Source organism: Haliotis cracherodii, unplaced genomic scaffold, assembly GCF_022045235.1.
Source record: "Haliotis cracherodii isolate W230 unplaced genomic scaffold, xgHalCrac1.p SCAF_2, whole genome shotgun sequence".
NCBI lineage: Eukaryota > Metazoa > Mollusca > Gastropoda > Lepetellida > Haliotidae > Haliotis > Haliotis cracherodii.
In genome coordinates, this window is record NW_027266275.1 from 41,594,699 (window position 1) to 41,608,941 (window position 14,243).

Below are 14,243 nucleotides of genomic sequence, written 5' to 3' on the forward strand. Positions count from 1 at the left end.
AACACACTGTACTGCAGTAGGGGAACACTGTCAACACACTGTACTGCAGTAGGGGAACACTGTCAACACACCGTACTGCAGTAGGAGAACACTGTCAACACACTGTACTGCAGTAGGAGAACACTGTCAACACACTGTACTGCAGTAGGAGAACACTGTCAACACACTGTACTGCAGTAGGGGAACACTGTCAACACACTGTACTGCAGTAGGAGAACACTGTCAACACACTGTACTGCAGTAGGGGAACACTGTCAACACACTGTACTGCAGTAGGGGAACACTGTCAACACACTGTACTGCAGTATGTAAACACTGTTAACTCTCTTTACTGCAGTAGGGGAACACTGTTAACACATTGTACTGCAATAGGGGAACGTTGTTAACACACGGAAGTGTAGTTTGGGAATGTTGTCAACACACTGTACTGCAATATGTAAACACTGTTAACACACTGTACTGCAGTATGGGAACACTGTTAACACCTTGTACTGCAATAGGGTATGCTGTTAACATATTGTAGTGTAGTTTGGGAATGTTGTCAAGACACTGTACTGCAGTATGGGAACACCATTAACACTCTGTACTGCAGTATGGGAACATTGTTAACACATTGTACTGCAATATGGGAACATTCTTAACACACCCTACTGCAGTAGGGTAACACTGTCAACACACCCTACTGCAGTAGGGGAACACTGTCAACACACTGTACTGCAGTAGGGGAACACTGTCAACACACTGTACTGCACTGTCAACACACCGTACTGCAGTAGGGGAACACTGTCAACACACTGTACTGCAGTAGGGGAACACTGTCAACACACTGTACTGCAGTAGGGGAACACTGTCAACACACTGTACTGCAGTAGGGGAACACTGTCAACACACTGTACTGCAGTAGGGGAACACTGTCAACACACTGTACTGCAGTAGGGGAACACTGTCAACACACTGTACTGCAGTAGGGGAACACTGTCAACACACCGTACTGCAGTAGGACAACACTGTCAACACACTGTACTGCAGCAGGGGGAACACTGTCAACACACTGTACTGCAGTAGGAGAACACTGTCAACACACTGTACTGCAGTAGGAGAACACTGTCAACACACTGTACTGCAGTAGGGGAACACTGTCAACACACTGTACTGCAGTAGGGGAACACTGTCAACACACTGTACTGCAGTAGGGGAACACTGTCAACACACCGTACTGCAGTAGGGGAACACTGTCATCACACTGTACTGCAGTAGGGGAACACTGTCAACACACTGTACTGCAGTAGGAGAACACTGTCAACACACTGTACTGCAGTAGGGGAACACTGTCAACACACTGTACTGCAGTAGGGGAACACTGTCAACACACTGTACTGCAGTAGGGGAACACTGTCAACACACTGTACTGCAGTAGGGGAACACTGTCAACACACCGTACTGCAGTAGGGGAACACTGTCAACACACTGTACTGCAGTAGGGGAACACTGTCAACACACCGTACTGCAGTAGGGGAACACTGTCAACACACTGTACTGCAGTAGGGGAACACTGTCAACACACTGTACTGCAGTATGGGAACACTGTCAACACACTGTACTGCAGTAGGGGAACACTGTCAACACACTGTACTGCAGTAGGGGAACACTGTCAACACACAGTACTGCAGTAGGGGAACACTGTCAACACACCGTACTGCAGTAGGAGAACACTGTCAACACACTGTACTGCAGTAGGGGAACACTGTCAACACACTGTACTGCAGTAGGGGAACACTGTCAACACACTGTACTGCAGTAGGGGAACACTGTCAACACACTGTACTGCAGTAGGGGAACACTGTCAACACACTGTACTGCAGTAGGGGAACACTGTCAACACACTGTACTGCAGTAGGGGAACACTGTCAACACACTGTACTGCAGTAGGGGAACACTGTCAACACACTGTACTGCAGTAGGGGAACACTGTCAACACACCGTACTGCAGTAGGGGAACACTGTCAACACACTGTACTGCAGTAGGGGAACACTGTCAACACACTGTACTGCAGTAGGGGAACACTGTCAACACCGTACTGCAGTAGGGGAACACTGTCAACACACTGTACTGCAGTAGGGGAACACTGTCAACACACTGTACTGCAGTAGGGGAACACTGTCAACACACTGTACTGCAGTAGGGGAACACTGTCAACACACTGTACTGCAGTAGGGGAACACTGTCAACACACTGTACTGCAGTAGGGGAACACTGTCAACACACTGTACTGCAGTAGGGGAACACTGTCAACACACTGTACTGCAGTAGGGGAACACTGTCAACACACTGTACTGCAGTAGGAGAACACTGTCAACACACTGTACTGCAGTAGGGGAACACTGTCAACACACTGTACTGCAGTAGGGGAACACTGTCAACACACTGTACTGCAGTAGGGGAACACTGTCAACACACTGTACTGCAGTAGGAGAACACTGTCAACACACTGTACTGCAGTAGGAGAACACTGTCAACACACTGTACTGCAGTAGGAGAACACTGTCAACACACTGTACTGCAGTAGGGGAACACTGTCAACACACTGTACTGCAGTAGGAGAACACTGTCAACACACTGTACTGCAGTAGGGGAACACTGTCAACACACTGTACTGCAGTAGGGGAACACTGTCAACACACTGTACTGCAGTATGTAAACACTGTTAACTCTCTTTACTGCAGTAGGGGAACACTGTTAACACATTGTACTGCAATAGGGGAACGTTGTTAACACACGGAAGTGTAGTTTGGGAATGTTGTCAACACACTGTACTGCAATATGTAAACACTGTTAACACACTGTACTGCAGTATGGGAACACTGTTAACACCTTGTACTGCAATAGGGTATGCTGTTAACATATTGTAGTGTAGTTTGGGAATGTTGTCAAGACACTGTACTGCAGTATGGGAACACCATTAACACTCTGTACTGCAGTATGGGAACATTGTTAACACATTGTACTGCAATATGGGAACATTCTTAACACACCCTACTGCAGTAGGGTAACACTGTCAACACACCCTACTGCAGTAGGGGAACACTGTCAACACACTGTACTGCAGTAGGGGAACACTGTCAACACACTGTACTGCACTGTCAACACACCGTACTGCAGTAGGGGAACACTGTCAACACACTGTACTGCAGTAGGGGAACACTGTCAACACACTGTACTGCAGTAGGGGAACACTGTCAACACACTGTACTGCAGTAGGGGAACACTGTCAACACACTGTACTGCAGTAGGGGAACACTGTCAACACACTGTACTGCAGTAGGGGAACACTGTCAACACACTGTACTGCAGTAGGGGAACACTGTCAACACACCGTACTGCAGTAGGACAACACTGTCAACACACTGTACTGCAGCAGGGGGAACACTGTCAACACACTGTACTGCAGTAGGAGAACACTGTCAACACACTGTACTGCAGTAGGAGAACACTGTCAACACACTGTACTGCAGTAGGGGAACACTGTCAACACACTGTACTGCAGTAGGGGAACACTGTCAACACACTGTACTGCAGTAGGGGAACACTGTCAACACACCGTACTGCAGTAGGGGAACACTGTCATCACACTGTACTGCAGTAGGGGAACACTGTCAACACACTGTACTGCAGTAGGAGAACACTGTCAACACACTGTACTGCAGTAGGGGAACACTGTCAACACACTGTACTGCAGTAGGGGAACACTGTCAACACACTGTACTGCAGTAGGGGAACACTGTCAACACACTGTACTGCAGTAGGGGAACACTGTCAACACACCGTACTGCAGTAGGGGAACACTGTCAACACACTGTACTGCAGTAGGGGAACACTGTCAACACACCGTACTGCAGTAGGGGAACACTGTCAACACACTGTACTGCAGTAGGGGAACACTGTCAACACACTGTACTGCAGTATGGGAACACTGTCAACACACTGTACTGCAGTAGGGGAACACTGTCAACACACTGTACTGCAGTAGGGGAACACTGTCAACACACAGTACTGCAGTAGGGGAACACTGTCAACACACCGTACTGCAGTAGGAGAACACTGTCAACACACTGTACTGCAGTAGGGGAACACTGTCAACACACTGTACTGCAGTAGGGGAACACTGTCAACACACTGTACTGCAGTAGGGGAACACTGTCAACACACTGTACTGCAGTAGGGGAACACTGTCAACACACTGTACTGCAGTAGGGGAACACTGTCAACACACTGTACTGCAGTAGGGGAACACTGTCAACACACTGTACTGCAGTAGGGGAACACTGTCAACACACTGTACTGCAGTAGGGGAACACTGTCAACACACCGTACTGCAGTAGGGGAACACTGTCAACACACTGTACTGCAGTAGGGGAACACTGTCAACACACTGTACTGCAGTAGGGGAACACTGTCAACACCGTACTGCAGTAGGGGAACACTGTCAACACACTGTACTGCAGTAGGGGAACACTGTCAACACACTGTACTGCAGTAGGGGAACACTGTCAACACACTGTACTGCAGTAGGGGAACACTGTCAACACACTGTACTGCAGTAGGGGAACACTGTCAACACACTGTACTGCAGTAGGGGAACACTGTCAACACACTGTACTGCAGTAGGGGAACACTGTCAACACACTGTACTGCAGTAGGGGAACACTGTCAACACACTGTACTGCAGTAGGAGAACACTGTCAACACACTGTACTGCAGTAGGGGAACACTGTCAACACACTGTACTGCAGTAGGGGAACACTGTCAACACACTGTACTGCAGTAGGGGAACACTGTCAACACACTGTACTGCAGTAGGAGAACACTGTCAACACACTGTACTGCAGTAGGGGAACACTGTCAACACACAGTACTGCAGTAGGGGAACACTGTCAACACACTGTACTGCAGTAGGGGAACACTGTCAACACACAGTACTGCAGTAGGGGAACACTGTCAACACACTGTACTGCAGTAGGGGAACACTGTCAACACACAGTACTGCAGTAGGGGAACACTGTCAACACACTGTACTGCAGTAGGGGAACACTGTCAACACTGTACTGCAGTAGGGGAACAGGGAATACAATCAGTATAAGGGACTTTTGGAGCATTATTCCAAGGTGAATTTTACATGAATAGTCTATCTTAAACTATCGTCTGGGGAAATTGAATTTCAGATACATAACTTCTTTTTCAAGATATGCAACAAAATGTAACTGACCAGAAAGCTTCCAACTCATCTAGCAATTTATTCATTTGAATAAATGGAACGGTAAAACCATCCCTGAGAAAAGAATGACAGTTCCTATCAGGCGGAATTCTTTATCATGCCCATAGGCCAGTCTTACATAAAACTCTGGACTGGCTCCACAATAAACTTCACATGAACAGTTAACGACAGGAGTCAACTTTCAATCAACATGTTTAATGTCACAAATCTTTTACATCATAAATAAACTACTGTTACACAAGAACATTAAGTGGTTTGCAGTATGTCATTAAGTTTGACTGAGAGGGAAGAGGGTCTTAATGGGGATTCTCTCCCCCAAAAATATGCCATGAACTATGACCCTTACCATTGTTATCAATGCACTTCCCATTAAGCGCCTCAAGTTACATGAGAAGTTGCTGTCACTCATGCTACAGGTCATGCTATGTAGGGCCCAGTTCATGCATACATGTCACATACTGCTCCAAGCCAATCAGTGATAAGGCCACTTGGACCACTTGTCAAGCTAGACAAAACTAAAGCAATGGGCAGCAATTACTCAGCACATATTAAGCAATCGTGTCTGGTCAAGCTGGATGCATCATCATCATCATCATGATCATTATCATCATCATCATCACCACCACCTACATCACCACCACCACCTACACCACCACCATCATCATCATCTGCTAGTCCAACTTTAGAGCATTTACATCCTCCTCTGTTAGTCCTACTTTAGAGCATTTTCCAAACAACTATTGATGAGTTTGAAGTGTTTCTCACCTGTACAACATATCCCACCATGCACTTGAAGTTGGAGGGGGGCAGGGAGCCATCGATCAGCACTTGACCGGACAGCCCCTGGGGGTCCTTCCGCCCAGCCAGGATGTCCAGCAATCTGGAGTGGGAACAGCATATCATACTGCATTCATTGTTGTGGGCACTTTATCATTAGACGTTAACGTTTGTCATGCGCACACTGTTTTATTGCTGAGCTCAGGAGGCTGGAACTCTCATATGTACTTGGGAGAAAAGTGAACGTTGAGTGAATATTGTTTTACACAACAGTCAGCATTTATAAGCCACAATGGTGGCCTCTATATTGAGTCTGGGTCAGACAATACCTGGCTGATAGTACCAGGAACTTTGAATGCAATCAGGTCACAACCATCTCATCACAATCGCAGTTGATTCTTCAGCATTGTTTTGACAAGAATGAAGTACTTTGTACACATTATTCCTTAAATAATCTTATTTGTAAATTCATTGACCAGTCTTAATTACAAAGAATATTAGAAATTGAAGTTGACTCACGATGTCTTCCCACTTCCAGTTGGTCCCAGGATAGCATTCATGCCTGGCTTGAAGATACCACTGAAATTACAAACATAATGGTAACTCATAATGGGGAAAATACACTTACTAGCCAAAACTGGCTCCCACAGCAGATATTGCTTGTTTGAAATCAAACAATATCTTGGAGGAGATATTGTTTTCCTGATTGGGATAAACAATAGCGTGATGGTTCAAATGTAACAATAGTGATAATTGTTTTAATTATGTTGTACTTGGAAACATATTTTCATTCATTTCATTCATCAGTGCCACGACATAACAGTAAAACTACAGAACTCTTGGGTTAGTGAGGATGTGATCGAGTGCAAGGCCAAAACTTCCATAGTTATAGTAACATGGTAATGCTAAACTTGATGTCACTTATCAGCTGTAATGTCGCAGGAGAATGTTGGCACATCTATAGCCTGGCATAAACTCTTGACAGATTTACAAATTTCAAAAAAAGAAAGGCTTTTCATTTCACTTTGCAGTAAGAATTTATAAAACAAGTGGTCAATGCAATAGTTACATAGTGAGTTCTCACATATCTCGTACTGCGACATAAAATATCTTCCCCTTAAAGTTACAGTCAAACTAAAAAAGTGCATTTTGAGATTTCTTTGTGTGGTAATGCACCCATATAAATAAAGCTTTAAATGTCAACATCGTCAAAAAAATTAATACATTGTTTATTATAAATATTCTAATTGAGAATGATCTTGTATCATAAACAAAATCTCACTCTTGTGCCTTTTGATATTAATTATATCAACACACATCAATGAAAGTAGAAATTATCTATATATCCTGATAATAAACAGGAGATTTATTGTTAACAGGCAGTAATGAAGGCACTTTGGCATGATACAGGTTTAATATATTCCCTGAGTCAAGTATCATCCATCCATCCATCCATCCATCCCTCCCTCCCTCCCTCCCTCCATATACATACATCATGTACATACATATACAGATACAAATTAGTTGGCTATTATAATGGCCAGCAGCACCTAGTCATGTGCGAGGTCAGCTGCCTGTCATTAAAGAGAATGGATGGTTGGCAACTGAAGCATGCCTTGTGGATGAGGTGTGGGACACAGCAGGCAGATTAATATACATGAGTCGCACAGGCAATACATGACAGTCTGACAGGATCAAACGTGGAATATTTTGTGTTTTGTGGACTTGACCCCGGGACAGCGGCTAGGCAGGTTGGCTGACTAACGCCTCCAAGTCACCACCTGGCATGTCTGTACCATCGTCAGTATGTAGTTGTATTTGTTACATCATGAATAAAGTATTGTGGACCCACTGATGGATGTGGTTTCGCCAGCTAGCGCTTGGAGTCTGGGGCTGGATTTGTTGGTTTTGTTGGGTTGAAGCCAAGTAATTTATTGTTTGGTGTTCTCTGACAGACCAGGCACAAATATGACACAATGTCAGAATCATCGTTAGTTGACAACAAGAGGGTATTAACATCTACAAAGGAAGGGGACAAGTGTTCCTTTCGTTGCCTCCCTCGTTAATATATGATAGGCAATATTGCGTTCAGTCAGGCAGTTACTATGGAGGGTATGTACAGGCTATATTGTAGTAGGTTGTATAACAATGAGAGGGAACCATCTGGAAATGATCACCACAAATAGCATGTTTCTAATGTAGCTTTAATCCTTTATACCTAATACTGGCTAGAGGAAATGACAAAGACTTATGTGAAGATGTCATACATGATGTGTATCAAACACTGCAGTGTTGTGTAACAGGGTACTTCTTCAGTACTAGTCTCCCCATGTTAATAATGCTATAGCATGAATAAAACTCATCTCCAATCAGTACAAGGACTTTGCCTTGGATGACTGACTGCCACATACTTACATGTTTCAGTAGTTGGTGAGGAACAACAGGATGACTCTATGATGTTCACCATAGTAGCAGTAATGTATTTTTGCAAACATCAATTTTTTTCACTTTGTAGGTACTTAAGTCATCTCAAGTTATAACATGGTCATCTGTTTTATTTCGAGTAAAGGAATGACAGGGTCTGTTTGGAGAAAGTAGCTACATCGTTTAAAGCACTGGCAATAGTGAAATCCCACAATAATGTGGCGCATTGAATTATTTAGTATGTAATATCATGTACAGTGATAAGGACATTATATACATGCAACCTCACCTTACTGATACTAATGCCTAAGTACAGTACTCTTGTCTATACATGGTCATCATGCAGGTCTTAAATACACCAATATCAGACCCATGAAGATCTGGTTAGAGAATAGGTCTTCAGCAACCGGCCATCCTTGCCGTAACGTAAAAGGTGACTAACAGGATCGGGGGATCAGACTCGCTGACTTGGTTGATGTATGTCATCGTATCCCAGTTGTGTAGATTGATTCTCATGATGTCAATCACTGGACTGTCTAGTTCAGACTTGATTATTTACAGACCGCCGTCAAATGGTGCGCACCCCCCCTTTTTATTTCGAAAAAAATCTTTATTTCTGTATAAATTACCACCAGACAATAAATAGATCTTAATTGTGCACCCCCCCTTTTCAAAAGAGCTGCATCCGCCCATGATAGTGATATCAATTTGATCTCCATCGTGCTCTGAATTTTGAGGATATGTTACAGTGTTTAGATTTTCAATGTCAATTCCATGAGCAGGCAGAAAATGTCCTTTTTTGGCTGATGCACATGCATACTATACTATATTACTGGAATCATCTCATTGAATCATTTTGATGAATTATAGCTTATTATAAGATTCTTCAATCTATTCATGATGTCTTGATCATTATAACTGATAACACTCCGTCTGTTTATTGATCAAGTAGCAAAACGCCCAAACCATTTAATCGTAGTCCCCAACAAAAATAAACACGTCCAGAACGAGACGACATATGTATTCCTGCTGCATGTCGAAGTTGACAATAGCAAGGGGAGTCACTCGAGTGGAGATCGAGCGTGTGACAGACGCGCGCCAACAGAACAAAGATGCGACTCACTGTACATCTTGAAGTATCCTCTTGTTTACATTGCGACCACAACATGGCTTGTCTTTTACTGCTATCTCATAGCAGACCTTGTGGGCTGTCAACACGGATCCAGACTGCTTATCGCTCCCTCCCTCTAAGTTGATTTTCACAGCATCGCCATCGTATTTTGTTATTCCGTTTAGTTGTGTGTTCACCAAAAGCTTCTCCTGAAACAGTTAATAACATTAGACTAAGTACCATCACGATAAACACTGCGTAAATTCATTCGGTCAGAGTCCTGCTTCAAATGTTTACCATGTTATTTTCTGGCTCCATATTCCTCCTTTGGGACGTGTACATTATTTCGTAGGTGAGGCAGCCTGTTGCATCGATCGAAGCAAGCACTCAGTTATTTGCAAAAGCTTGGGGCGCGAATGTAATTGACATTCAATTACAAATGATCAAACTTTGCTTTCGGGTAAAACATTTCCTATCACAGTTTTGACATGATTGGATATCACCATGACGGACGTCGTCTTTCGCTTCCTACTTCCTGCTCGCATAGTGGGTTCTTCGACAGAAATTCCTGTTTCAGAAACAACGGGAAATCCCACGTGACTTCTGAGCCACGTGAATAAATGTCAACAGTGGACTCTGTTCGATAACTCTGTGTAAACTCTAAATTTAGTTGTCATCTTTAATTTTTCGCGCATGGCACCTTACAGATGGACGATGTTGACATAATGTGAAATTTATACGTTTGTTTTTTATTATTAGTTACATATGGTCCTGTGGTTGACGTTGATATCCGGTCAGGAATATTGGTTCTCTTTACCAGTTTTAGTCCAGGCAATTTAGGCCATTTTTTCACTCAACTTGGAACAAATTGCAACAGAATTCATTTTATAACAAAGCATTCTGTTGCAATTTGTTCCAAGCGAAACCTTATTTTGCCTGGACGAAGTAGTAGAGAGAGAGAGAGAGAGAGAGAGAAAGAGAGAGAGAGAGAGAGAGAGAGAGAGAGAGAGAGAGAGAGAGTTTGTATTTTTACGCGCGCTTTCCGACTTTATGCGTATTTCGCTAAAACGTCATTTAAGTGCGTGCACTTCTCGCGTACTGATCAGTGATGACTGATATCCAGATTGCGTGGACCTATGCTCATGATGTCAATCAATGGATTGTCTGGTAAAGACTCAAGTATATGAACACAGACCGCCGTTATATAGCGGGATCATATTGATATCTAGGGGGAGTCATGTTGGGGTTTTTTCTGCCTTTTTAGGGGCTGATTTTTTTTCTTTCTCAAAAGAGAGCTGACATTTTTTTATGGCACATATCAAATTCAACCTATGGGCAGAATGTTAGAATTTTCTCACTGTCACTAAAGCATAATAACTGTACTGATGTAGGTGGGTTTTAAACAGAACAATGCAAGTAGCAGTATAGTAAAGCATTTATATAATAAAAGACCATACGGTGACGTGTAAGGATGTGTTACTTGGCATTTATAGAGAGTGCTGGGGAAGGGGCCTTATGATTAGAGGGGATACCCTGAATGTTTGCTGTATACATTAAACAGAAAAAAGAAGATAGAACTTCTGTGCACTTAGGACACATATTGAAACAATTAGGTATTTTGGATAGTGAAGTTTTAAGGAAACATATTGAAGGGGTTTCCACTATAACAGTACCCCTGAACGTCGTGGAGCTTTTGTCCTCAAAAGCGTTTTAAATATAGTGACAATATTGAAAATACAAGTATACAGTCAAATGCATTTATCATCCAAAACTGGATCCCACAGGAGATATCGCTTGGATGAGATCAAGCGATCGCTGCAATGAAATTACACCACAGTGCTTTGCAGACCATTGTGACGTCACTGGTTGCCATGTCGTCACAATCAAATGACATCACTAATGGCTCTGCTACTAAAGCTGTTAGCAGTACATTTTACACTTAAGACACTGCTAATTACTGTCTACAAATTGAAAAAGTTGGAAGAATGATATTAGATGATAAATAAAATCTCACACTTGTGTCTTTTGATATCAACACTGGTTGATAAAAGTGGTAAAAATCCTCGGCAAGCCTCGGAATATTTCCACTGTTATCAACTTGTGTTGATAAATTTGATATCAAAAGACACTCGGGTGAGATTCTCTATTTATTACTTGCCCGTGAAGAGATCACCCGTTTAATAAACATACAGCTTCATTAAACATTGTGTAATACCAAAACGCGTGCTTATGTACTCTCGGAACACGTTTCACGAATAAATATTGAAAGCTCTCAACATCCCTTGGCGTATTCAACGACATTGTGTGTGGAGATGATAGATCACTTGGAGGAGCTTATGCACACTCGATGACCCCAGCAACCTTGTTGCTAGGCTGGCGTCACATGACATTGTTTCGCCGATGAATCTTGCAACAAAATTCAACAAATTACGTCATCGGGTATTGTGACGTGATTGTAAACTTTGAGGTGCAAGGCCCCGTTCCACAAGGCGATGGTACGGTAGCGCAACGACAGTCGTTAGTCTAAGTTAAATTATGTGAGTTGTGATAGCCTTAGCACTACGATAATTTTGTGGGACGAACGCCTGAATTCTAAAGGTGGACCATTGTATGATATTAAATTCATACGTTTCAACTTTTGACGTGTTTGAAGTATTATTCTGTTAAACTCAATTGGGTTATGCCATGGATCGTGTAGGTGTCAGCCTATTTACACTCAACAGTATAATTCTAAAAACATTATAAATGACAAGTAATAAATAAAATACTAAACTCGCTCTCGTGTAAAACCAATTTTATGAAACTTGTGAATAGTTGTGGTATCTGACTCGCTTTCGCTCGTCAGATACCACAACTATTCACTCGTTTCATAAAATTGGTATTACACGGGAGTTCGTTTAGTATTCTATATTTATCATCCAAAACTGGCTCCCACAGGAGAATGAAAATGCACCACAAAGCTTTGCAGTCCATTGTGACGTCATTGTTACCATGACGTCACAATCAAATGACATCACTAATGGCTCTGCTACTGAAGTCCGTCACGTTTCGTTTCCGGAGCATAACTCACAAACTGTTCACTATTTTTTCATGAAACTTTGCAGGTCTGTCAAGTACATGCTGAACTGGTGCCTTTTACTATTTAGAAATTTTAGAAAATTTTATTTTTTACGGTTCCATGGCTACAAGATGGACTTAGGTTCAAAACTCTTCTTTTTTCCAATTTCCATGACAAGTTCCACCTCGGTTAAAAAAGGTTGGGGTTTGTTTAGATTTAATTATGTCATAAATTCTGCAACAGGGGCGGGGGAATATAGCCACGTTAGTGGCAAACTCTTGTTACACTTAAGACAAACTGAAGAAGTTGGAAGAATGATTTTGGATGATAAATAAAATCTCACCCTCGTGTCTTTTGATATCAAATATATCAAAAAGAGTTTTGCCACTTTTATAAACTCGTGTTGATATATTTGATAACAAAAGACACGAGGGTGGGATTCTCTATTTACTGAATCACAAAGATAAGTTTTTGCCTCAGATTGGTCAGGATGGGGACATACCCACTTACATCATCACAAAATAGAAACAGGTGACGCCAGACTTATAATACTCCCAATTTATAAGCAAATCGCAGCCATTATGAAAGAATGTTTCAGACAGGTGGAAGATATGTTAGAAGCCAGTATCATTCAGCCCAGTCCATCTGAATGGAACACGATATGGCTAAACTATTGCCGATGGGACGTTAAATCTAACTCACTCAGAATGGCACTCTCCCGTTGTCGTGGTTAACAAAGAAACCGCATCATCACTTCCCCCTACCATGGGGGCTTGTTCATATAGAAGTGAATATAAACAATAAAAAAAGAGTCCTATAAAGCCGTAAGGTAGGCACTTGGGCCTCTTCATGTCATCAGTAAAAATGACTAAATGTGAAAATAATACACACAAAAGGCCCCTCCTCGGGAATAAATAACTTCATAAGTATCTCTTAGAAAACGTGTCCACACTGCAGACACTATGCACTAAGTAAAATAACATCGATCAAGGGCTGTAATTCTGTGAAAAGATCATTTACGGGATCAATTTTTAAACTCAGTCTTGACAAGTTTCTCTTAGATAAACATGCAAACTTTCATTCATGCAACTAAGTTCAGTAGTTTCTGAGAAAACGGACGGCCGGAAGGACAGACGGACGGACGAACTCCGTTCTTATATCCCCTGCCCCACTTCCTGGTGGGGGATAAAAAACGGGACAGCTCTTACCACTTTGCCGTAGATAATAGACGCCTCAGTGCAGTTACCAAGCCTATATTTTCCCCTCTACCACGTTTTAAAGATGTCATTGATGCCATATAAAGTCGACAGCCATGTCAACATTTGTAGTTTCCTTGATTGTGTTAGTGGCTTTTGGCAAGTACCGCTCCACCCAGATACAAAACACAAGTCGGCCTTCATTACACCCTATCGTGTTTTTGAATGCAATCGCATCCCTTTCGGCCTCAAAAATGCTCCTATGGCATTTCAGCAAACCATTTCAGGCACTTAAGGAAATGAATTGGCGTTACATATAAATATATATAGATGACATGATAATATTTTCTAAAACGTTTACAGAACACTTGAATCACATCAAGTCAGTTTTCCAGAAGATGATA

At 42.5% G+C, this 14,243-nt stretch overlaps 1 protein-coding gene across 1 annotated transcript in view; it reads right to left on the reverse strand.

The window, feature by feature from the left end:
* Positions 1–10,129, reverse strand: part of LOC139468111 (broad substrate specificity ATP-binding cassette transporter ABCG2-like) — a 34,281-nt gene extending 24,152 nt beyond the window's left edge. The window contains exons 1-4 of the mRNA XM_071249846.1: positions 9,883–10,129; positions 9,598–9,794; positions 6,570–6,629; positions 6,039–6,153 (exon numbers count right to left, since the gene is read on the reverse strand). Of these exons, the coding sequence (XP_071105947.1) occupies positions 6,039–6,153; positions 6,570–6,629; positions 9,598–9,794; positions 9,883–9,927 (417 nt within the window). The 5' untranslated portion in view covers positions 9,928–10,129. The remainder of the gene's footprint in view (positions 1–6,038; positions 6,154–6,569; positions 6,630–9,597; positions 9,795–9,882) is intronic.
* Between the last annotated feature and the right edge of the window lie 4,114 nt (positions 10,130–14,243).